The following is a 25,242-nucleotide window of genomic DNA, read 5'->3' on the forward strand; positions in this document are numbered from 1 at the left end:
GCTTGTGCGCATGTGTGTAGCAAATCAGACGCGCGAGGTGCTTTCCGGTTCATGAATCACATATCACAACGACTGGTACGCAACGTACATGGATGCACATAAAAGCAAGAGAACTAACACGGATATGAATGTAAACAAAAAAGTTTCCAGAAATTAATAACATCTGAGGTAACGAAGTGGTAATTTATGTAACCGAAATATTCTTTTTTACGTAATGCACAGCTTTTTTCTTGCTTTAGTTGACTTTTATAGGCTTTCACATTAAAGGTACTGAAAGTGGGAACAGCCTTCGACCGTTTGGAGTCTTAAATATCAGTTTACCCTAAATAATGAGTACATTTATTATAAATATTTTGGCCATGTTCCATGTCAAAATTTGTAATCTTTTAATACACCTGTACATGCAAAAACATAAAAAACTGAAAATCCGTTAAGAATTTTCACAAACTGCCAGCTGCAGTACAGATTTCCTTTCAGCTGGGAACAATTGTTGTGCTTATATTTGCACTTTGAAATTACTAGCAGAACTGGATACAAAATGATACAATAATATATTTTTTTTAAAACATGCCTTTCACAGTCCAATGACACAGTACAAAGCCTAATAAAATGGTTTAAAATACATAAAAAGATGCCGGAATAGGATAACAAAGCAAATCAGAGAAAATATTTATCAAGCAGACACGTTTTAAGTCTGTTTTAAGAAACTGATAGTAACTTCTCAGAGCTTCTGAGGAAGAGCATTCCACAAGGTTGGAGCTGAGACGCAGAAGGCCCTGTCACCAATTGTACTCTTCCTAGTCCTAGGAGTGGTAAGAAGAGGACCAACTTCAGATAGTTAGATTTGGGGATTTGTAGAAAATCAGAGAGATAGCATGGAGCTTGGTTATCTAAGGCTTTGTAAGTTAACAGAAGTGTTCTGACGGTGCTGATAAGTTGCATCAGCCAGAGATGAGTCACCACCATTGTGAGCTGCGGTTTTATCATACAAATGAGCACCTTCAGAGCCAACTGCAGGGGAGCCTTGAAGACGGCAAGCCTACAAAGGTGTAAGCACAATTCCTTCTAGTGTGGCAAAGGTGAAAAATACCTATAAGGATAGATAGCCACCTAAACTAGCTATGTAAAGAGCAAATTATCCATTCCTGCACTTGGCCGTGGCACTACACTGATGTCAGAAGCATTACAAAAAAGAAAACCTACCATCCAATTTTACCAAGTGCTGTGTAGACCACAACGGACCTGCTTATCTCTTCTGAGGAGTTGCAGGAGAGTCTTGAGGCTGAAATCTGGGATCCGGAGTCCAGTTTGCACCATCAGTACTGAGAGACTGTTACCCCTGCAGCTCCATTTATTTATTTGCTAAGGTCCAGCTTCTGGCTCATGGGGGCTAGGAAAAAGTGTGGCCGATCGAGGTGTCACTGACCACAGTTGAAGGAGGGCTAATGGTTAAACTACACATGCAAAGGACAAGGCAGATCATAGAGGTGTGATAGATAATCATAGAGACATAATCTTCATAAAGCCAGATTGTGTGTCATGAATAATCTGATCTAAACCATTCTTCAAAGTATTTGCAAATATCAAGACTAGTCATTGTGGAAATCTGTGGAATTAGCCTAATTGATTCATCTTTGGTACTGATGATTAGAATATATTAGTATTGGGTAAGTTGCTTGTATAGAAAATTTAAATTTATGGATCAATGCATTCTCAATAAAGTTAAAGCAATAAGTGTTGTATTAGCTAGCTTTAGGTCATGTTAGAGTTAAATATGAAAAGCTCGTGCCTATATTTTTATTTCTTCCAAATAGCTAGAAAACTGCCTGTGCTTATCAGCTCAAGGCCAGTTGCTTTTACTTCTAGCAGTGTGGTCTCTGTCTGCCTGCCTGCTTGGACAGTGGCATGAGGTGATTACAAGCTAAGGATAGTGTGTTCTATTAGAAAACTAAGTGCCATTGTCTTAGGGATGCAACTGGTTAAAACTTTATCCCCAGATAACAAAAGTATAAACAACTGCATGGGGATTCCTTGCAGGGTGCAACAATTTATCAGTAATTGTAGTATTTTTAACAAAGCACAATACATGGGAGTGATAGTACTGCTGCCTCGCAGTAAGGAGACCAGGGACCACGTCCCTGTCCCCATGTCTGCGTGGCTTTCCTCTGATTGGCCAAAGACATGCAGGTCAGGTCAATTAGCAACGCTAAATTGGCCATAGTGTGTGTTTGGTGTATGGACTGGCACCCAGCCCGGGGTTTGTTCCTGACTTGCGCCCTATGCTAGCTGGGATAGTCTCCAGCGCCCCCCATGACCCTGGTCTGAATGAAGTGGGTTGGAAAATTATATGACAATATATGGGCAGCAAGGTGGTGCAATGGAAGTGCTCTTGCCATGCAATAAGGAGATGGGACTTTGTCTCCTGGGTGCTCCCTGGGTGGAGTTTGAATGTTCTCCTCATGTGCTCATGGGTTTCCGCCCACAGTCCATAGACGTTCAGGTTAGGCGAATTGGCGTTGCTGAAATTAACCCTTGTATGTTTCTGTGTCTTCACCCTGCAATGCACAGGTGCCCTGCCCAGGGATTGTTTCTGTTTTGTGCCCAGTGCTTGCTTGATCAGACTCCAGCTTCACTGCAGCTCTGCTTGGGATAAGTGATTTTACAGTATAAGTGGACATTTATAAATTTTTGTAGATTCACTATTCATACAGATAGACAAGTTCTATACAGCAAATGTCAAATAAATATGTAATAATCCTTTGCACAGTTAAACATAAGATGGTTGTGCTTGCTTACTTTCTGTTTTAAGTTCATCCATCCATCCATTGTCTAACCCGCTGAATCTGAATACAGGGTCACAGGGGTCTGCTGGAGCCAATCCCAGCCAACACAAGGCACAAGGCAGGAACCAATCCTGGGCAGGGTGCCAACCCACCGCAGGACACACACAAACACACCCACATACCAAGCACACACTAGGGCCAATTTAGAATCGCCAATCCACCTAACCTGCATGTCTTTGGATTGTAGGAGGAAACCGGAGTGCCCGGAGGAAACCCACGCAGACACGGGGAGAACATGCAAACTCCACGCAGTCGAGTCTCCTAACTGCGAGGCAGCAGCGCTACCACTGCGCCACCGTGCCGCCCTTGTTTTAAGTTCATTTTTTCAGAAATGTTCACCAGCATTTCTCTTACTTGTTCCTTTAAGGGTTTTAAAATATCATTGCTTGTGTCTTGTATTCAAATGAAAAGAAATTATTATTACTGGTATTCTCTGTTGACCAGACGGCATATGTTCCAGCTAGTACAGTATATGTTTCATCTTCACACACTTGAACGGACATCGATACAGTGGACATATAGCAGCAATAATGGGTTCTGTGGGACTTTTCCGCTTTCCACATTCATCTCTCTAAGGCAGGGGTCCTCAATCACGGTCCTGGAGGGCCGTAGTGGCTGCAGGTTTTTGTTTCAACCCAGTTGCTTAATAAGAAGCACTTATTGCTCAAGTAACACTTCTGCTTCACTTTAGTTGTCTCGCTCGTTAAGATTTTGAGCCCTTAGTGCTTATTTTAGTCTTAAACAGCTGCAGTCTTGGTTTTTAATTGCTCCTAATTAGCTATGACATGCAAACAACAGTTCTCCTTTTAGCTTGTTACCATTTACACCTGTGTGTATTTATCATGCATTATTGGGTTTAATTAAATACATGAAAGGAAAGTGAAGAGAAAAAAGTGAAGGACTGAGAATTACTCATCCATTTTAGCCTTCAAATCATTAGGATAATATCCTTAGAAAGGGGAAGAAAATCTAGGACACGAGAATTACCTGACATAGCAGTGTTAAATCACTAACAAGCCAAGAAATTAAATTATTGGCAAGAATTGCTTTCTAATTAAGCCACCAGGTTGGAACAAAAACCTGCAGCCACTGCGGCCCTCCAGGACTGTGATTGAGGACCCCTGCTCTAAGGTAAAGGAGACTTTTAACATTCCTGTTATGTGCACACATGCTGGCACAGTGGCTGGTCTTTACTTGGTTTTATTTACTTCCTTTACCTGCATAGCAAAAAGCCAGGAAAAGCACTGTGCAGGAGTGCAACTTACATTTTATTTTAATCATAAAACTGACGAGCGATTGTCAAGTTATACGCCGATCTGCCGATTATGCATGATGTGCAAAAACTGACAATTTCTGATCCACAGCCAGTGCATCAATAATGTGATTGACATTCTTGGTTACCAAGGGCCAAAATGTGGTTGCCATTTGCCTAAAAAGAGTATCCAATGATAACCTGGCAACTGTTAATGATGAGCCCTGCCTAACTATTTAGAATTTTTATACAAATACAGACTTCCAGTTTCAATCAAAGAATATGCAGTTGTATTTGACTGTATACCTAATGAAGGTGTTGATTGTGACAAAATGTAGCCATTGTGAATTTAAAGGTAAATATTGATTTAAATCAAAATTTGGATGGCCTGAGCATGAAAGGCAAACATTGTAATAATTACCGTCATTGAAAAGAGGCCAGAAATGTACACCCCCTTCAGCTAAATGATTCTAGATTTTGTAGTTTCAAGATATTAAATGATAGAAAGCTGGAAATATTACTAGAAGGTCCAGTATTACCAATAAAACTTTGATGTATTTCCTAAAATACCTCTGGAGAAATAGCTTTAGACAGAAAAAAGGTCTGAAATACAACTGAGGTAAAAGGAGTCAAAACTGAGAATTTGATCTGAGAATTATGTTGTATCTTGTGAGATCTCCTTCCAATTTCTTTCAAGACTTCATATCATTTACTTTACTTTATCCAAGCTGACAGTTGAGATGCGATTGATTCCATTTCTTTTGTTTTTCTGATTGGAGCGCAGGCAGCTGCGGTGACTTAATGGCTGACCAAATGGTGTCAGCAGTGGGATTTGAACCAACATCTTCAGAGTTTGAAGTCCAAAGTCTTAACACTATGCCTGCCTTTTCTTACAGAATGAGTATGACATATTTGGAGCACAGCAATATAAATTATTGCAACTAATAGCATTATTAGAAGTATGGAGACTGCATGCAGTTTTATATTCATAGTAAAGTGTTTCATTACCACAAACTGTCCATACATTTCACCATACAGTATATAACTGAGCACACAATGCAGATACTTTCAAATTGCAAAAAAAAAATAAAAAATGGTCAAGACACTACTTGGAAGATCTGAGCACATTGTGTGACTTTTCTAAGATCTCTACTCAAACTCAAGAGACAATTGTGAGAATACTGGGCTGGGCTCATCACAATTTATTTAGGAAATTCCAGTCTTCTGCACTGGTCATAGTATAGAAACAACACTGAGCAGCATTGTAAATGGAATTCCAATACAGCAATCCCTCGCTATATCGCGCTTCGACTTTCGCTTCACTCCATCGCGGATTTTAAATGTAAGCATATCTAAATATATATCACAGATTTTTCTCTGGTTCTCGGATTTCGCCGTACAATGGGTCTTTTAATTTATGGTACATGCTTCCTCAGTTTGTTTGCCCAGTTGATTTCATACAAGAGACGCTATTGGCGGATGGCTGAGAAGCTACCCAATCAGAGCACGTATTACGTATTAAATAAAACTCCTCAATGATATACGATATGCTTCCCGCGCGCTGCTTCGCACACTTAAAAGCTCTAGCAGCACGTATTGATTTTTGATTGTTTTATGTTTTTTCCATCTTAAAAACTAGGGGGCTCTGCCTCCTGCTCGCTTCGTTCGCCAAATCCCGGGTTTGGTTAACCGGATGTACAATTTATTTTCATGGGAATTGTTACATATGCATTATATTCACTTTTACTTTAAAACTTCAGTTAAAACAATATTTGGAATTAACTTTTCTTCAAGATCTCATTGAATTTTGGTTCCGTGTTTGAATTTACATTGTGACAACACAACATATAACTGCCGTTAGTGAGTATCGTTTCTTTCTCTCTAATAAATAAACCGAGTTTTTCAAATGTTTGTCCCTGTGATTTGTTAATTTTCATAGCAGAAGCTATTCTCACGAGAAACTGTAAATGTTTTAATATGAATGGCATATCAAGATCTCCTTTTGTGTCTAATGTTATTCGTGGAATATGTACTACACTACTTTTCTTGTCGCCTGTTAAAATTTTACATGTTAGAATTGTTCGACCAATTTTTAATACAACTAATCTTGTTCCATTGTATAATCCATCACTCAGACATAAATTACGCAATAACATTATGATACATCCTTCTTTCAACAGTAATTCGGCCGGTGGAAGACCGCCGTAGATATTCTACGGGATATTATAAATTGATGTTTTCATCTTCCACACCATCACCACCAACTGCTTCAGCATAGTCTATTGATACGCATTTAATCAATTTGCTGTGTAACCAATCGACAATTTTCATGGTAGTTCATTTGACTTCATCGTTTCTTGCTGCCATATTTAGATGAATGGGTAATTCTAAACTGGATTTTCGTAAGTGTGTGTGTGTTCATAAGTAAGCCCTTTAATGGATTGTCCAGGTTAAGTGCTGGAATGTACCTGATAACCGTGGTCTCCTTTGAAAATAGTTTTAAGTAATAGTTGTAAGTAATCTCTTGGGACTTCCTTCCAAAAAGTCACATCTCGTTGCAAGATTGGCCTTGTCTCAAGATTTTTTTTTATTATAATAGAGAGATGTTGGAAGATGGAGACATTTTCTAAATATGCAGGATATGGATAAATTAATTTTTGCATTTATTTCTAGTAGGATTGACTGCTGCAATCAACAGCTTTCAGTTCATTCATAATGCTGCTGTAAGAATCTTTACAAGAACCAAAATGTACATAACTACAGTTCTCGTGTCCTCATTCTGGCTGCCTTTTACATATGTTTATGGCAGATTTCAAAATCCTCCTTTTGACTTATAAAGCCTTAAATGGCCTGAAACCTGCATACTTATCTGAGCTTATTGTTACTTACAAACCAGAGCGCACACTGAGATCTCAAGATGCCGGCCTACTAAGATTCCAAGGATTGATAAAATAACAGATGGGAGGTTGAGCTTTTAGGGCCGATTTATACTTCATGCTCAATACACTGACAGCAGCGGAAAGCAGCAATAGATCGCCACACTGAACAAATTAAATGTCTGATATTCCAACTCTCTGCACATTTACAATCTTTAGATTTATACTTGATATCACTTTCATGATGAAATGCATTAAAGTGTGTATGTTACATTTTACATATAATTTTGTTTAAATAATGAATACTGTTATTTACACACATGGGGGAATAATTACACACATGGGGGTGTCACGGTGGTGGAGCTGTAGCACTGCTGTCTCGCAGGTAGTTATGTTGCTGGTATTTCCCGCTTGTATTCCACACTGTGCTCTAGTTTCCTTACAAAGATATGCATATTTTGGGGATTTGGTGCCGCTGAAATGACGCGAGTGTATGTGTGTGCTTGTATTCACCTTGCGATGAGCTGAGACCTCGTCCAGGGATTGTTTATCACTCATGCCCAATGCTTGCTGGAATGGACACATCCCTGGATTGATGGATTTAATCAGTAAACATCCTTTTTAGAGATATTGCTGTAAGGTGTCATCAGAATTTAATAGATGTTCTATGCAATTCACAACACAGAGAAGCCGAACATGTGCTCACCGTGATAATATCTCGCACTGCCACCTGGTGGATTCCTCCAGATTTACGTAAAGTACGCACGCAAGTATGAACACAACGCTTGCGTAGCAGGAGCGTCCGCTGCAGCATGCGTCGCGTCGCGTCGCGTGAAGTACAACTCCGGCCTTAGTTACAGAGCGCTAAAGCTATGGAATGACCTGCCTGCTAATTTAAGAGATGTCCCTTCAGTCTCAGCTTTTAAGTATGGCTAAAGTCTCTGAACCTCAGTTTAGCATACCCTGACTAGAGCTGCTGATTAACTGTGCATATTGCATCCCTCCTTTTAGCTATTTGTACAAAACTATGAGTAATACAGTATTTTTAAACCATTACTAACCCTCCTCAAATCTGTGATGTGGCACTCGGTGCCACTGCTCTAGTGCCTGGCTGCTCTCCTGCATATAGAAAAGTCATCTCAGATTAAAGAGTGTTGGAATCATCAGATGGAAAGGTCCTCTCATCATATTGGACAGCCAGCACTGACTTCAACATAGGAAACACAGGAGGCGATAGGTGGCTAGTTCGCTGATGTCTCCAGGACTTTAACTTTGTTTCTAACTTTCTCTAGTACTATTTTAATCTCCACTGGCCATAGTTCATCAATTAATTGATGGACATATATTGCTGATTTCCATTTATGTTCAATCGGTTTGTAACTTGTTCTCTGTGTGTTTTAACAGATCTGTATTTGTATATGTACCAGTTCTGTATTTAGTAATTAGTATAATCTATACTTGTGTTTTAACCGAGAACTGTTCACAGCCCTCTGGAACTGCACTCAGTGAAGTGCACTATACAAAAAAAAAAAGTTGTATTGCATATAAAATTATTTTGGTGCATTCTTTAATTTTTCTTTAAGGGAACTACTGATATTGAAGTTTTCTGAAAGGATAAAGATTTTTGTTCTTTTGTAATGGGAATTTGGAATATAAAAGTAAGTATATCCTTAATGTAAATGTTCCAGAGAGGCACCCAGTTTTACATAGTTAAGAATAGAAATTGCTCAATATATTCATTTTGTAGCGTCCTGCCCAGGGTTTGTTTTCTGCCTTGTGCCCTGTGTTGGCTGGGATTGGCTCCAGCAGACCCCTGTGACCCTTTAGTTGGGATATAGTGGGTTGAATAATGGATGGATGGATGGATTCATTTTGTAGTCCTTTCTTTTATATTTGCAGCATTCACAACAAAGCTCTATGCATATGTTTTAGGAAACAGACGTACCCACAAAAAAGGCACTCATATTCATTACTTTCACTTGGCAAAGTTGATTACACAGTAAGCACAATAACAACAACTACATGTGGCAACATTAATGGCTGCTGTTTAGCTCCAGTCACAAGGGCACAAAGACCAAGCAGCCGCATCTGGTGATGGTGGGTAAAGCAAACCCCCTTCATTAACAGAAATCATTAAAAAGAAATTAGGAGCAGTTTTTGTTTTGTTAAACTGAACTGTGTGACGGTGCGAGTCAGCTCCAGCTCCCACTTCTGTTCTGGGAGCCTCTTGAACCTGACACAGTTGATAGTCATGACCTGATGAGCCAGCAGATGAGGACACTCACACAAAGCAAGGAGATGGTGAAAAAGTGTAAAAGTGCTTTTATTATAAACCGAGTCCAAAACAAACAGTGCCAACAGTGCAGTGCATAATCCACAGTAAATAATCCAATAAAATGAAAGTGCCGGGGCAGATTGAAAGGTTGCAATAAACTGGATCCTTAATGTTCGTTTTACTGTAGAATGATCCCAGCCCACCACCTCCTTCTTCTTTTTCATCTTCCCAGCTCAACCGTGACTTGCACAGTCTGCACGAGACTGCTGTCACAGGTCTTCACTTTTTCTTGTTCTTGATTCTCCCTTTAACCTACAATGCCATTTTTCTCCTGACATGTTACTTCCTTTCTTCTCCCATTCTGACCCGTGTGGGCTCTTTTTAAATCTGCTACCTAACTTAGTGCAGGTGCAAGGAGCTGCTCCCACCACAGCAGCATGGAGGCTCCTGATTGACCCACCCGACTCTGCATATGAAAGCAGCACAGCCAGCCAGTGCCTCTGCATACCATGGAGCAAAACGCACTTACGCACCATCACACCTGCTAACAGCCTGCACCTACACAGGGCACAATTATTTATTATGTATTTAGAATCCGCACCGTACCATGGACCACACTTCACATCCTAAATGTCTAGTTTTAGATGCAGCACCAGTGCAATGTTTGAAGTGTTTTTTTAATTTGTTTATAGTTCTTTGTATGCTGCTAATTGAAAACTTTATATCTGGTAAATATGTCAGTAAAGATTACTTAAAAAAAAAAAAAGCACATCACTGACTCCAACATCTGACTCTGCCAGTTCTCTGACACTGCCCACTCCAGACCCACAGGCTCTTTTTTTGTACTTTTTCTTTTTTTCTTATAGTTAATCTTTATAGAGATAATATTGAACATAATTTGTCTCAAAAAATTCCAATTAATAAATATATATAAAGCATATAAACTTTGTACATATATACATATATCCATCCATTATCCAACCCACTATATTCTAACTACAGAGTCACAGGGGTCTGCCGGAGCCAATCCCAGCCAACACAGGGCGCAAGGCAGGAAACAAACCCTAGGCAGGATGCCAGCCCACCTCAGGGCACCCACACACCAAGCACACACTAGGGACAATTTCAGATCGCCAATGCACCTAACCTGAATGTCTTTGGACTGTGGGAGGAAACCGGAGCACCCGGAGGAAACTCACATAGACACGGGGAGAACATGCAAGTGAATATATACATATACATTTTGTAAATGTTATGCACAAATAATGTTAAAGGTTTACAAAAAATTAAGGAACATTGAGATTCAGTGCTTTGCAATAGGTTTTTTTGCATCTTTCTCTTCTTTCAGTGTATTAATATAATAGGCAAATTCAGTTTTAAATCGTGCATAGTTAGGCATCTTCTGTGACTACTTACATTTACAAATGCGGAATTTACCATCTAGTAAATAATAAAATACTATGGTCAGTGTGTGCAGTCCTTCTGAGCAATCTGATTGGCCAGTTTGGACACAGTCATAAGACAAAGTGCAAGTGTGAGACGCAGGAGGAGGAGTAAAGGTTGTACGAGTCACTCTGAGAGCATCTTCAAAGATGGCAAGTATAAAACTGGACAGGAGGTAAGAAGGCCACTTTGAAATAACTGAGAAGTAGACTTTATGGGAACGTGCTTGAGAGAGAGGGAGCGCCGGTGAAGAGATGTTCACAAACATAAATACAGAGGGAACACAATCAAGGTACACATTGGGCAGGGGTGGCGAACTTCAGGCCTGGAGTGCCACAGTGGCTACAGGTTTTTATTCTAACCCTTTTCCTTAACAGTGACCAGTTTTCACTTTAATAGCCCTGTAAGAAGAGTTCAGCCCTCCGAATTGATTCCATTCTTCATTAAATGACAGCCAAGCAGAAATGAGATGTGAAACAAGCTAACAGATGACCAGCTAAACCGGGGCTTTAAACTCCAACCAATTTCACTCCAATCACTTTCTTAATGAGAAGCCAATTCTTGCTGTTAATTAAACCCGTTATTTAATTCCATGGCTTGTTGCTGCTCTCATTCTGCCACAGCACACATTTCAAAAACTGTTGTTTTTCTGTTCTAAGAGCACTGTCAAAATGACCTGAGAGATCAACCTTACCAAGACCATCACCTCTCTTTAATTTCAGATATTGTGTAATGGGCACAGGGGAGCTGGTCATGTGGTGGCTTGTTTTGTGTCTCATTATTGTTTTGCTGCTAATTAAAGAAAAAGAAACAACTATGGGGCCTGAGTCAAGTTAATTAAAAGAAGTAATCAGCAGCAAAAACTGGTCACTAATTAAGAAGATGATAAGAATGAAAACCTGCAGCCACTGCGGCACTCGAGGCCTGGGGTTCACCACCCCTGACATACGGCAAGAGACAGCAAATATTTTTTAATTATTCTAGTACCAGTCTTCGACAGGTACCATAGCTGATAAATAAGTTTAGAATATACCAACTCTTATATTCCTGTTGTAAAATAGCTAAACAAATTTATCCTTTAATGAAATATTAACACCAGTAGTCAACTTGAAGAAAGATTCAAGATCACACCAAAAGAATTTTGTGTAAATACTGTACATTCAAAAATAAATGAACAGTACTTTCCTCTGCAGAGTTATAAAATGCATGGGTTAAATCAACATATGTTTTAAATTTTACTAGCACTTGGTTAATAGGATAAATGAAATAAATAGTTTTAAAAGAAACCTCTTGAATCTTACTGGTAATGCAGAACTTCCTTGAGGTACTGAGCATCTTTACATCCTCGCAATTAAAATCTTCAAACTGAGTTGGTTGTATATTTCTCACATATTTTATAAGATACTTATTGTTGCAATTTTTATGTTTTTATGCTTATATCTTCAAAAAAATTGATTTAACTCAGCAATTACCAATAAATCCACCATGATTACATTTTACTATAATTTAATAATCCCAGAAGGTATCGCATCCAAAACAATTACATATTCATTCATTGATACTGGAAGTCTTGATTTATCTAAAAATAACTCTGAATGGGTAAAAAAAAGTCCATTATTATAGATTATGTTACCAAAAATATCATTTTTATATCTAGTATCTTTATTATTAGAAGTTATATCTGTGAGGGGAGAAACAATGTTTGTATGTAATCAACCAGGAAATCGGGGCTTGTTTATAGAGGTTAGATAACTCAATAGAGTGAGTCCTCTCGCTCCAAAGCCACTTTACAAGTGTAGTCGAGTTGCCCTTACCGAAATGGCGGTATAGTTAGAAGAGCGCATGCGCGACCTCCTGGTGACCTCGGTAGTGAACGTGTTCGTAGTTGTCATGCTTTGGAACGGCTGGTCGATGCAGCACAGTTAGGCTTCATTTTTATTCCTGTTACTTGCATTGGATTTATTTCTATGAAACAATAGAGGAGGATTCTTTGTATCGGTGGAATAAAGTACTGTATCATGCAGTGACTGCCTTAAAGTGGACTGATTAAAGGAAGGTGACGGAAGTGCGTTTCGCTGACGACGCTGAAAGATTTCAGTTTAGTGTCTTGACCAAGGTAAGCGAGTGACTGAATTTATAAAATATGTTAGGACTCTTTCCTGTCATGTTTGACTGGTAAGTGTGCGTTCTGGTTATAATCACCTTGAGTTGTGAGGATGTGTTTAAAATAAATTCAGTTTCAAGGTTTGTGTATTTCATTGGCTATGTGTAAAAACCGTTTAGAAATAATGTCACAAAATAGCTAACTTTATATATGAGGACACAATAGCCACGTCTGCTGCTTGTGCTGTCAGTAATTTAGAACTACATAGCAAGTCGGTGCAATTAAAGGAACAATTAAAGTAACGGACAACGACGTCTCATTCTTGCTGCTCTTTCTATTAAAACTGCTCGTGCCTTGCACTATTTTGATTATCTTTCAGAAAATGAATGAAAGGATAGCGTACCTTTAAATAAGTCATTTTGTTCCAAGTTACGAAGTGTTGCCAAAGTAACACATTTTTGTTAATTTGCCTTTCTGTGATATCGCACGCCATTTTACTAAGAAATGCAGGCAGTATTTTTGCATGTTCAGAATGTAGAACATTCATAACATTCCAAATAAGCAGAACATTCAGATTAGTGTTTTTTTTGATAAATATAATGCTTACCCGTATTCAACTTTTCATTTTTTCAGTTTTTTTTTTTTTGTTTTTAAGGTATATATATATCTCAAAGTATAAGTCGGACCCTGCTGAGAGACCAATAATAAAGGTTGACATATATGAAGACAACAGTTGAGATGCTGTCGTAGCTCTTTCACTGGTGGTCTTCGGGTTCTTGTTCAAGTGTTGAGATGTCAGAAGTGTGGAAGGTTTCAGAAGGCACCATTTGGAAAAAATGCAAGGTTAAGTAGTAGCAGTAGCAGCAGTGGGCCATAAATGCCAGGACACGGTAACACTTTTCATAAGTTTTAGGTAGTAAGGTTTTGGTACAGTAAAGCAGGCCATGTTGTAATTAGAAGCTTCACTGTGTCTTTTGTAAAAATGCCTGGACACAAAGAACCTTCTTGGCAGTAGGCTGTAAATACACAGATATCAGCGACACACTGATCATTTATCTTCACTGCTGCCCACAGTCTCTTCCTACCATCACAGGGTTGAGAGTGTGCCTTTAATGAGCAGTCCTAGACACATCTATAGGCCACTGCACATGACTTCTTTTAGTCTACAGAATCTGTATGCTGCATTCTCTTGTCTATTTTTAAATGCTCCAGTGGAATAGATCTATTAGTGTAAACCAAATATACCTAAATGTGTGCATATACAATATATTTAAAGTATGTGCTGAAATTACTACTATAAATGTAATAGGTAAAGTGTTCTCATAACTTGAAATATTAAGTAGCTAGAAACCAAAAATTGTAGGTATTTATTTTTACTGATCCATAAAATAAACTCCAAACTGACTTGGCACTTTATCGGCTAATTCCACAAGTGTAGAAAGCTACACCAAGATTTTGTAATGTTTAAGCAATTCTATCAGTTTCTAAAGTACAAGAAGTCGACATATAGAAATTAAATGTTCTATCTTTTGACACACCAATTACATGCAATTTAAGTGTCAAGTTTTAATAACATTGTTAATGTTACTTAGCTGCATGAGTTTTCTGTCACAGTGAGATTGAATGTAGACTGGGACAGAAGTTGCCATAGACATTCTATTGTAGGGCATGCAAATCCAAAGTGGCTCACATTGAGTTGATTTTGGTTATCTGTCAACTTAAAAGCTTGTTCTTGATGTCAAGTTTGGCACAGGAAATAACCCAAATTCCATATAAAAGGCATCTCGGCAGGTCTACCACACAGAACAGTAGCAACACTACCTACTGCACCACGGAGCCATTATGTTGAAGTTAAGTACTCTTGTTTCATACAGCCATCCAATTTCTCTCCTATGTATTCAGTCTATAGAGTCAAAGGTGTGTGCATGAACCTGCATGGACTGGTGCCCTGCCTAGGGGTTGGTTCCTGCCTTGCAACTTATGCTGCATGAATAAGCACCGCCTCTATCTGATGTTCAACTGGATAAGTGGGTTGGAAAATGCATGAATGATGGGTAAACTGTACTGAGTATGCAGACTAGGTTAATCAGCCTGATTTTATATAGTGGAATTAACAGCGTGTTCCCTCGCAAGGCACTACAGATCTTTAGTTAAAAAAAATACACACACAAAAAAAGGAACATCATAAACCAGCGTTTCTTAAACTATGGGTCCCATGATGTCTGATCTTGGGTCATTCCAAGTTGTAAATTACAATTGTACTGAATGAGAAATGGTCTCAAACAGTTTGCAGAAAGCCTTGTGATGGGTCACCACTTGCACCACAGTGGAAATCAAACCCCCTTGACGGAGATCGGCAGCGATTCAAAAGGGGAGGACCCCTGTCCTCCAACCAGGCACTGATCAACTGCAGTTTCATGGTGATTTACAGGTTGTGAAGACTTGAAATATTCAAAATTGGGTTGTGAAAAGGGGGGAAAAAAAAGTTTGTAAGAGCCACTATCTTCAGCTATAGTAGCCAGAATATAAAAGGCAGTTTTTAAAAGCACTTAAATCCAGGTAAAAAATGAGGGACATAGCAGCATTGAGAGGATGGTAATGGGAACATTTCTATAGGATTTGCTTCCATTTAGTCAGGTTTTTATTTTGGTATTTTCTTTAACCTATTTTGTGCACTGTTACTGCATTTCTCTTCAGCTGTGTTGTTAGCTTGCTGGCAGGCTAATATCCTCTCACATATCAGGATGGTATTCTGGGATATCCCCAGAAGCCATAATAATTCCTGTTTTTCCACATCGAAGAGGCAGTTAGCTCTGTGTTCCAGCAACGCATATTAAAGTGTGGAGCATATCTAAGGTTTTTACTTCACTCCTTAACAGATGGGTGCCTTTTTGTTTCAGTGTTCAGGTGTTATAATGCTGTTTTTCTATCATGCTGCTATTTCTTTTCTTGCTATTTTAATTGACTGTTTGTATTACTATAATGTATCTGTTTCTTTTTCACAGTGATTGGGAGAATCGCCTGCAAATTGCTTGGTCTACATCTTTAGTCATTGGTAATGTCCAGTCCTGGGGGCTCCAGCGGAAGTACCGTAGCAGTACGAGGAGCAGCAGCTGCTAGAAGATTGAAATGGAGCCTGGAGTTGTGTGTTGGCATGTCTCGGTAAGAGGAGTGTTTAGATTTATCACTTTGGATGGAGATTTAAAAAAAAAAAAAAAAAAAGAAGAAATATCAGAAACCTCAGAATTTATTAAGAATGATTAGGAATTCCAGAAGTTTGAAAGAATGCTTATCCACAAAGTAAGGGACTCCGCACTGAGATGTGTTCAGTCTAAACTTTTTCATTATTTTATTTCAGGGGGCGCTCCGATAGACAAGGAAACCAGGGGGATTCGCTGTATCCTGTTGGCTACTCTGACAAGCCCATCCCTGATGCAAGTGTGCAAGAGACGGACCGAAACTTAGTGGAAAAGGTGAAATCAGTCCTAACAGTAGTGTAGTATCTGTTTTGAAAATGTACATTTATCCAGTGTCTTCAGGAAGTTTTAGACTTCAGTTTTTTCATTTTTAAGCCTTATGCTAAAATTTATTTAATATTTTCCTCAGCAAACATCCTCAGAAGGACAAAGCAAAATCAGGAATTTATTAATTTTTGAAAATGTATTGGGAAAAAAAAAAGAAATATTACACAGGTACAAATATTTAGACCCTTGGCAATGACACTAGAAATTTGGCTCGGGTGTATCCTATTCTGTCTGTTGAACATAAGGAAAGGCACACATCTATCTAAATGAGATCCCTCAATTGACAATGTGTATCTGAGCAGAGACCAAGCATTAAGTCTCGCTTCACTTGCCAACTACCAGGGGCAGGTGCTGAGCACCCACCATCTTACAGCTGAGCCGCTCGAAGGGTATCGGGGCACTCCTCCATTATAGAAAGTGATTGTATTTAAAGAGATGGTACGTAGAGTATACGGGAGTGAGATGGTTTGGTCCTTAGTTATTATATATAGAACATCAGTTACTTGAGTATTTCACTACAGCTGTCTAATTTAAATATCAATGAATAATAACATAGTTAAAAGTAGGGCTGCAGCTGATGACTATTTTGGTAGTCGACTAATCGTGCAATATTTTTCCGATTAGTCACTATTATTTCATGCCTGACTATTTTGATGCCTGCGACCTGTGGTTGCACATCCTGTTCTGGGCTCCAGTGCATGTCTTACCTCATTTGCTCACGTCTGTCCACCTGAACACGATTAAAATTAATAACAATCAAATTAAAATAACAACCAGTGAAATATATGAATTTGAAAATAATCAGATATTTTATATTGGTGTGACCATCACAATAAAAAAGAAATACATTAAACAATACAAACTAAAATGCACACAGTCTTTAAACAAAAAAAGTGCATTTAACTTGGCCACTGGTGTGTCGTAAAGTCCAAAAATTTAAATAAAGCTTCAATACAAATAAAACGATAATGTACAGTTTAAAAGATTCAGTTTATATATTCCTGATTGCAGTGCAGGAACGTGAGCATTTCAACATGCTCAGGTGTGAGGCTGGCTCTCTTCTTTGAGACAATGTGTCCAGCTGCTGAGAAGAGATGCTGAGAAGTACAGGTAGCAAGAATACACAAGAATGATTTTGCAGACAAAGATGTTTTAATCATCACACTCTGACTAAAATATGTTACAAGCTAATTACTGATATACTCCAAAACACAAGTTACCTAACGTTAGAGATGGTTTGCTATTCATATGAACTCAAATATTATACAAAAAAGAAGAAAGAAAAAAAAACTAGGATGACTCGGCTACTCCTATTCACTCATTTACTATAGCTCCATACACGTTGGCAAACATAACTGAAGTTATGTTCATTTAACTCTTAAACCACCGCAACTGGCTAGAGTTGGTTTCCAGTGCAATTTGGAAGCACGGCGAAGTCGAGTATATGCGGCAACGTACATTCATTGAACTCCGTAACCAGCTAAAGTTGTTTCTCAGTGCAATTTGCCAGCACACCGGAGCAGAGTATATTCAGCGATGTATATTCATTGAATGCTGCAACCGGCTGTAGTCGTGTCTCAGTGCAGTTTGCCAGCACGCAGGGGGTGAGTATATTCAGTGATGCACATTCATTGAACTCTGCAACTGGCCATATTTGCTTCACAGAGCAATTTGGCAGCATGCCGGAGCTGATCAGTCAGTGCCATACATTCGTTGAGCAGCCAGTTGCAGTAGTGTTTATATATATATATATATATATATATATATATATATATATATATATATAGTTTATTGTGATGCTGTTTGCATGAAAAAAATACGTGTTCCATTAATTTCACATTTTCTTTGTGAATTGTGATGCTTAATTAAAAAGTGCAGCTTTTTGGCGTCCAGGGGTGCATTAACCCCCAAGTATGTGTCGGTTTAAGGGTTAACTATCATTGTCGAAACCTTGATATACACATTATAGTACAAACATCAACGTTAACACGTTACACTAACTTTACTCGCTAAAACTTCCCTCTCAAGAAACGACGGCATTACGGCTCCAGGATACTTGCGTTTCTGATGCGCATGCATCGCAGTGGTGCTGCTGTAAAAATGAAGCTCCGCTTTGCATAATCTGCATTCAACTTTTTCCTTTCTTTTTCGGTGAAGTGCTCCCACACTTTAGAAAGTTTCTGTCTCAATTTTTTTCCATCTCCTTCCCCCTCCTCTATCTGACTCGCCATTGCAAACACGTTTATTTTCCTCTACGTTCTTCTTCTCCTCAGACGTTCTTCGTTGGTAGGACTGTGTGCGTCTTGACAAACAATAACAAACGATACTGCCCCCCGACGTTCATGTAGTGCATTGCAGTTACAAAAACCAATGTGGTCCTTTGTGACTGGAGCCGCAATTGAAGGTTCTGTTTATAACGCGTCGGCAATAAAAAATCCGCATCGACGATTTTTTGTAGTTGACGTCGTCAATTACATTGACTAATCGTTGCAGGCCTAGTTAAAAGTAAAACCTAATAAAAAGTAAATTAAAAAATTACATTAACAGCTCATCAAAAACAATATTATGCTTTACTTTATCCTCTAACTTCTATAAACATTGTTTTTTGTTTCATTTCTGTTTGCATATTGTTCGTGATATTTTTCTCTCTTTCATTTGTTGGACGATTCTTTTTGTTCTTGATTTTTATTACATGCTGCTATTTTTCTATTACAATCTAAAATTCGACCTTCTTGAATAAATTTGCTGTTCTGCATTGTCATTATAATTGACTGTGTTGAAGGGCGAGTTGGCACTGAGAGTATCACAGGGTGGTACAGAGAGAGGATGTGCATGGTAGGAGTAACAATTGGGTGAGCGGTGTGAAGGGAAGTGGTCAAGGCTGACTATCACGGAATCGTCAGAAAACTTTTTTTAATAGAGAAATTTGCAAAAATGTCTGAAATCTTGATTTCACTTTGTCATTCTGGGGTTATCAAGTATTGTTTTATAATGGAAAAAAGATTTAAATGATTTCAGCATAAGGCTGCAACATAACAAAATGTAAAAAAGTGTAGAGGCACAGTAAATTGCTGGCTTCAGAAAGTGCTGATTGATATCTGTTTCTGTAAACAGCGATGCTGGGATGTAGCACTGGGACCTCTCAAGCAGATTCCGATGAATCTGTTTATCATGTACATGGCTGGAAACACCATCTCGATCTTTCCCATCATGATGGTATGCATGATGGCTTGGAGGCCAATTCAGGCTCTCATGTCAATGTCTGCAAGTAAGTATAATTTTATACCTGTTCAAAACTCATAACAGTACACCAGACAAACATGGAAGACACTGATGATAGTGTCTGTATACAGGTGAAGAGCCTGCCACTAGCCCGCTTTGTGAAGTTCATGAGAGTGATTTTAACAAAAGTTCATTACTATTAAAAGGGTTGCTGTCACATGGCGACACCGCGATACTTGTACTTCGTGAAATCTTCTGGTTTTCAGATACAGTTTTGTATCTTCCCCGGAAAAAGATTCAGTATTGCATGAATAGCTAGAAAAATGGTACAGCAAGAATAATGAATTCCTCCTAGGTACTGGAGTCGGGCTCAAGTCGTTGTTAGTGAGCCATTTGTGTGTAGTCTGCATGTTCTTCATATTGTCAGGTAGATCTTGATCAGGAGTGCCTACACTTTTTTAGCTTGCGAGTTACTTTTCAAATGACCAGGTTGAAATGATCTACCTACATTAAAAATGAGATATATATACACACTAAGTATACTTTATACATAAAATATATGTTGTCGTACCTTGCATGACTGAATAACCTTTATGGCACAATAACAATTCAATATATTTATGGTCACTACAGTATTTGGATTTAATAATCTTCATGTGGGAAAAGGCTGACTCGCATAAATAAGTAGAGCCGAATAATGCAGTCAAGGAGGTAGCTCTTGGAAGGGCTTCTAATGCTTAATGATCGAGTGACTCACTCGGAACGATTCTTTGGTGTGCCTGCCTTTGCTTTTGAATTCAGCCGAGTGAAAAAGGATGGCTGTCCGACTAACTGCAATTTTAGTTCCCTCTCCTTTCTTTCTCAGATCGCTTTTCGGAAGAAAGTCAGTTTCGTAGTTTTTATGAACAGTTCGAAAGTGCCTTTCCACATTTTCTTTCTTTGAAATAGCAATGATAGATTGACAGATCAGACAAACGCACTTTGATTGTGACATTGTGAGAGAAAAAAATCCTCTTCCAATTCCACATCCAGCCCATACTCAACCAACAATTTTTTATTTTTTTTTTTTTTTAATTCCTTTCTTTAGTCGATATAAATTGGAAGGCTAACTAGATCACTTAGCCTGAGTTTTGCAGTAGCTCACGCATTTGATCGTGCGTGCAGGATGACCAGTGTGTTAGAAGAAAAGAGATCTCGGACTGACCACCCTGTATGTCAGTCAAGTGGCAAATGCCATATAGGGAGGTTATATGATAGACTAACGTTTAACAAATTTTTTTTTGGATGCAACCGCGATCTACCTGCACTACCTTTACGATCTACCAGTCGATCGGTCTTGGGCACCCCTGATCTTGATCCACAGTCACAAACTGTGAGAAACATTTGTAAGACCTTTGCGGTTTTCTGCATTATCTGATGTTCAGTTGTATTACTGGAGAGACTGTCCTCAAACAAATGCTAGACACAGAATTTCAATTTCTTTATTGAACATGTTGTTTAAATATTAAAGTTAAACGTTAAGTATGTGGACTCCTGTATACACATTTTCCAAGTGTTCACAAAATTGTTCTTCCATCTCTGTGCCATTTTGCCATTACACTACTTGTTGTCAGGATAGCCTATAACCCCGGATACAGAAAAGTGGGCTAAGAAAATGGATTACTGTGGAAGTACTGTAGTATGTTATTTTCTGTTTTTGTAATATAAAATTCTCACTGTTTTCTTTCATCCAGCATTTAAACTTTTGGAAAGCTCAAGCCAGCAGTGGTTGCAAAGTCTTGTGTATTTTGTCGGAAATCTGCTTGGACTAGCGCTGGCCGTCTACAAGTGTCAGTCAATGGGTCTTTTGCCCACACACTCCTCTGACTGGTTGGCTTTTATTGAACCGCCAGAGGTATGTTGACCGTTTTTCTCTTATGGATTTAAATTTAAGCTGAAGTTTAAGCGATATTACAGAAAAGTGTACATTTTTACATATTTTACTGATCAAAAGGTAAAAACTTGAAATCCAAAGTGAAAACCTCTCTAGAAAATTATCTAAATTACAAATAGAATATAAATTGATTGTGTATTTAATATGACACACCGAAGTCCTCACTAATCGAAACAGTTGATTTTAGAAGTCAAGTAGTTATTCAGATGGAGAATACTATGCTTTTATATTTTTATAGGCACTGTAGTAGGCCTAATTTCTGAATGGTAAGCAGCAAATCTTATGTTTAGCATTCAATTATAGAGGTCATTTATAGGTTTGATTTTTGATTTGATATGTTTTTGTTGGTCATTTTAAATATTCTGCTGTTTTGTTATGTGAAATCTATTAATTACAATGCACATCAGAACAGAAGGATGAAATATCTTGGGAAGTACAACATAAATTAGAACAAAGTGGGATCTGATCTGAGTTACTTAATCCCTTTTCACTGGCATGAGGCAGACATACTGTATATAATCATGGTAAGGGTCTGCTTCCTCTGTCTATTATGTACTTGATTCTCTTCCTTTTTCAGATCTTTAACTTTTTTTAGCTTTATTCTGAAAAATATGGTGCATCTTATTGTGTACCATTTGGTTGGGACAAATAAATAGCGAATGTTTCAGACTGTAAACACTTCAACGTAACTGTAGGTAACACAGGAGCTAGTATTGTGAATGTGGAGAGTGCAGTCAACCCAGGGCTACAACAACTAATCAAAATGATGAAAGAAGTAATCAATGAATTTAAAATAGTCTACGTTCTTATCTATTATATAGTCAATGAATTTAAAATAGACCAACGCATTTTGAGATATGGCAGAGATGGATGATGAAACTATGGTGGATTGTCTAAAGACCAAAGTACTCAGAAGTACTTCTGAAGTCATTTCATAGATCTGTACAAATAAGATCACTTGGCACCAGAGCACAACCATCATGTGGGATCACACTTGGGGAGTCCAGCTGGATTATCACCCCCACCTTCTGTTTCCTCTGGCTACTCAAACTGAGAGTATAGAATCGGAGTCCTCCATTATGCAGCGTATTTCCTTTGTTGTACTGTAAAAGAACTGAGTGTGGCATATATGAAGCCTCCTTTTGATCTTGTTGTCTTTGCTGCCATATAAAATACTACATTCTAGAAAATGTTGGCCAACACTTAACAGTGCTTTCAGCCTTATACAACAGCCCTGAAAGTGTTAGACCTCACAGTTAGTAAAAACTTGTTGTTTGTAATCTTGGACAATATTTGAACAGTTGTTATGAAGAAGAGCATTTCAGCAAAGACTAAAATGTTTTCAGTTTTGTCTAAAAGGCTTGCAGTTTTGCACAAATGTTGCATTTTTTTAACCCCAGATTAATCAAAATAATAGTAAAACAACTAATGGATTATCAAAATAGTTGTTAGTTGTGGCCCATATTTAAACCATGTCTGACGTGCTGAAATGGGGGGCTGTTTCCTAGGGGGGTATTATGACGGCTATTATGAGAACTGGATGTCATCTTTGTGTGGCAGCAGCACACAAATTATTAAACATCCATAGAGTTGTGCGATTTGGGTCCCCATGGAGTGTTTATCCTCCATATGGTTTTTAGCTCTTATATTTTATGAACATTTTAGGATATTATAGTATAAAGATATATCGATCTGTAATCTACAAAGACAATTCAGTAAATTGTTCATCACTTGAATCAGATTTAAGCAATGGATCCTCTTTCTGTATGTTTCTATATAAGTGGAAAAATAACATCTTTATCTGTCTTCATCAAGTTCTTTTCTTCATAACAAGTTTATTTTGTATAGTTAGAAAACTTTAGAGATGTATGGTCCCAAACCGGCTGCCTGCACATATCTAATTAAGCCTTTCTTTCCTGCAGAAAATGGAGTACATGGGTGGTGGGATGGTCCTGTAGGACGTCTGGAGCACCGATTAACAGGACTTACTTTGCTCATGGACTCTTCGTTTGGAACTGTTTCAAACATTGCACTGCAGTGCCAGTGTCGTCGTCGTCGAACTTAATTACAGCTAATAAATTCTAATTGAGAATATGGTGATTATGTGGTGCGCTCAGTAAGCAGTAAAGAATGTGAAATGTGTAAGACCTCGGTGACTTTTCTCTGCCATTTGATGTTTTTTTTTTGGGAGCAGCTGTTACTGTTGTAATGGTTTGTTTCTGTTGTTGCCATTTTATTTATTTAAATGAAATTTCTGTCAAAACCCGAGATCCTAAGCCTATCTTGTTAGTAGACAGTCCACATTATATAATACAAATACATAGCCATATATTTTACCTAGTAGTTTTACTTGGAGGTTCAATGCTGTTCAGATAAAGGCAGTTTATAATTCTGCTGCACGTCAGTAGGTGTAATATATAAATAACTACATGTCTGAATTCATGCCACTCTGCTGTCAGCCTGATTCCCAGTAAACATAACTGCCCATAAAGTATCCCTTTTGTGTCTCTTATTAGTTATATTTTAGTTAGAAATTTGGAGCATATTTATTTTGCGACTACAAAATAAAAAGCCTCTAGAAAACAAATGTCCCTTTACAGTCGGCTGTAATTAAAACAAAGGTTTTTCTTTCTTTGTTTTTTACAGCATATTGAGATGAAAGGCCACAGTATGTCAGTGCTGAATCTAGAATTTTACAGTGCTAATAATATCTGCGCTGAGGCTCGTTTTTGAGGTTTCATGTCCGCACACAAATGTAGAGAACATCGCTTCAAAAGTGACAGTGAGGCCTTTGGGTGTAAAGATGTGAACTAGTGGACAGTGTAACAAGTGTGATATTGGCAATGACCCACTTTAAGAAAAAAAAAATCATTAAAGCCTTATGAACTTTGTGTTTTTATTATTTTTTTAACAACATTGTAACATTTGCACACATTTGATCACAATTTAATGACCTGAACTTGCCTTAAAGCACAAAACAAATTGAAAATTGCAAAATACTTGCATAGCAGTTTTGTTTTAATTCACATTTATGTTGCTGCTTTAGAGTTACATACCAGTTTTACATTTAATGCTCTGATTTTCTCATTTTCACTCTTTACTGGCTAATTTAACGTTCAATACTGAAAACAGTAATGCCAGTGTTGGGAGATGTGAGTGAAGACAGGAGTACATGGAGAAAATATACACAGGCCGGGGAGTTTACAAGACCCAGATAGGCAGGGTATCCGCTGAAAATCCAACCCCAGGTCCTCAGAGCCTTGTGCTTGTGACAGGACTCTGGTAAACACCTCGTGCTCCTGTCTCCTGCTACAACACTGTAATGGAAAAGCAGGCCTAGAGGTAGAACTGAAAACTGTGCTGGTGTTTGTTCAGGACAGTCTGAAATGTTTTTGATTTGCTGAATATGACCGGGGAGCTAACCAGCAAGATCATGCTTACAGCTGTCATTGCCCCTTCTGTATTTGTTTACCTCGGTTGTTTGAGAAAGCATTCAAGTGTGGCAGAAGAACTGATGTCACACAAGTTCTAGGGCCTCATTTATAAAAATGTGCATAGGAACATGCAGATGTTTCCTAAATGTTCCAGTGAAGGACTTTTAACACGTCTGAACACAGAAGTAAATGTTCCCAACTCCTTTTCATTCCTGTTCTGTTTGTACGTCACAGCTCACCTTAAAATTCTGCATGGGTGAATAAGCATCTCTTTTCCCAGCCACAGAAAGACCTCAAATATCTTTTAGATGGTGGGATACAATACCATATTTGAAG

The 25,242-nt window shown here is 38.3% G+C and overlaps 1 protein-coding gene across 2 annotated transcripts; it reads left to right on the forward strand.

Moving 5' to 3' along the window:
• The first annotated feature begins 145 nt into the window (after window positions 1-145).
• On the forward strand, window positions 146-24,363 carry emc4 (ER membrane protein complex subunit 4). 2 transcript variants are annotated; one of them, XM_039745936.1, is made up of 6 exons: window positions 146-168; window positions 15,799-15,955; window positions 16,152-16,266; window positions 19,432-19,585; window positions 21,273-21,433; window positions 23,395-24,363. In XM_039745936.1, the coding sequence occupies exons 2-6, from the start codon at window positions 15,852-15,854 to the stop codon at window positions 23,428-23,430; spliced, it is 570 nt and encodes a 189-aa protein (XP_039601870.1). In that variant the 5' UTR covers window positions 146-168; window positions 15,799-15,851; the 3' UTR covers window positions 23,431-24,363. The 2 variants fall into 2 exon arrangements, with proteins under 2 accessions (XP_039601870.1, XP_039601864.1); XM_039745930.1 differs by lacking the exon at window positions 146-168 and adding an exon at window positions 12,528-12,805.
• Window positions 24,364-25,242: the final 879 nt, after the last annotated feature.

The sequence above is a fragment of the Polypterus senegalus genome, chromosome 1 (assembly GCF_016835505.1).
Source record: "Polypterus senegalus isolate Bchr_013 chromosome 1, ASM1683550v1, whole genome shotgun sequence".
In the NCBI taxonomy this organism is placed as follows: domain Eukaryota; kingdom Metazoa; phylum Chordata; class Cladistia; order Polypteriformes; family Polypteridae; genus Polypterus; species Polypterus senegalus.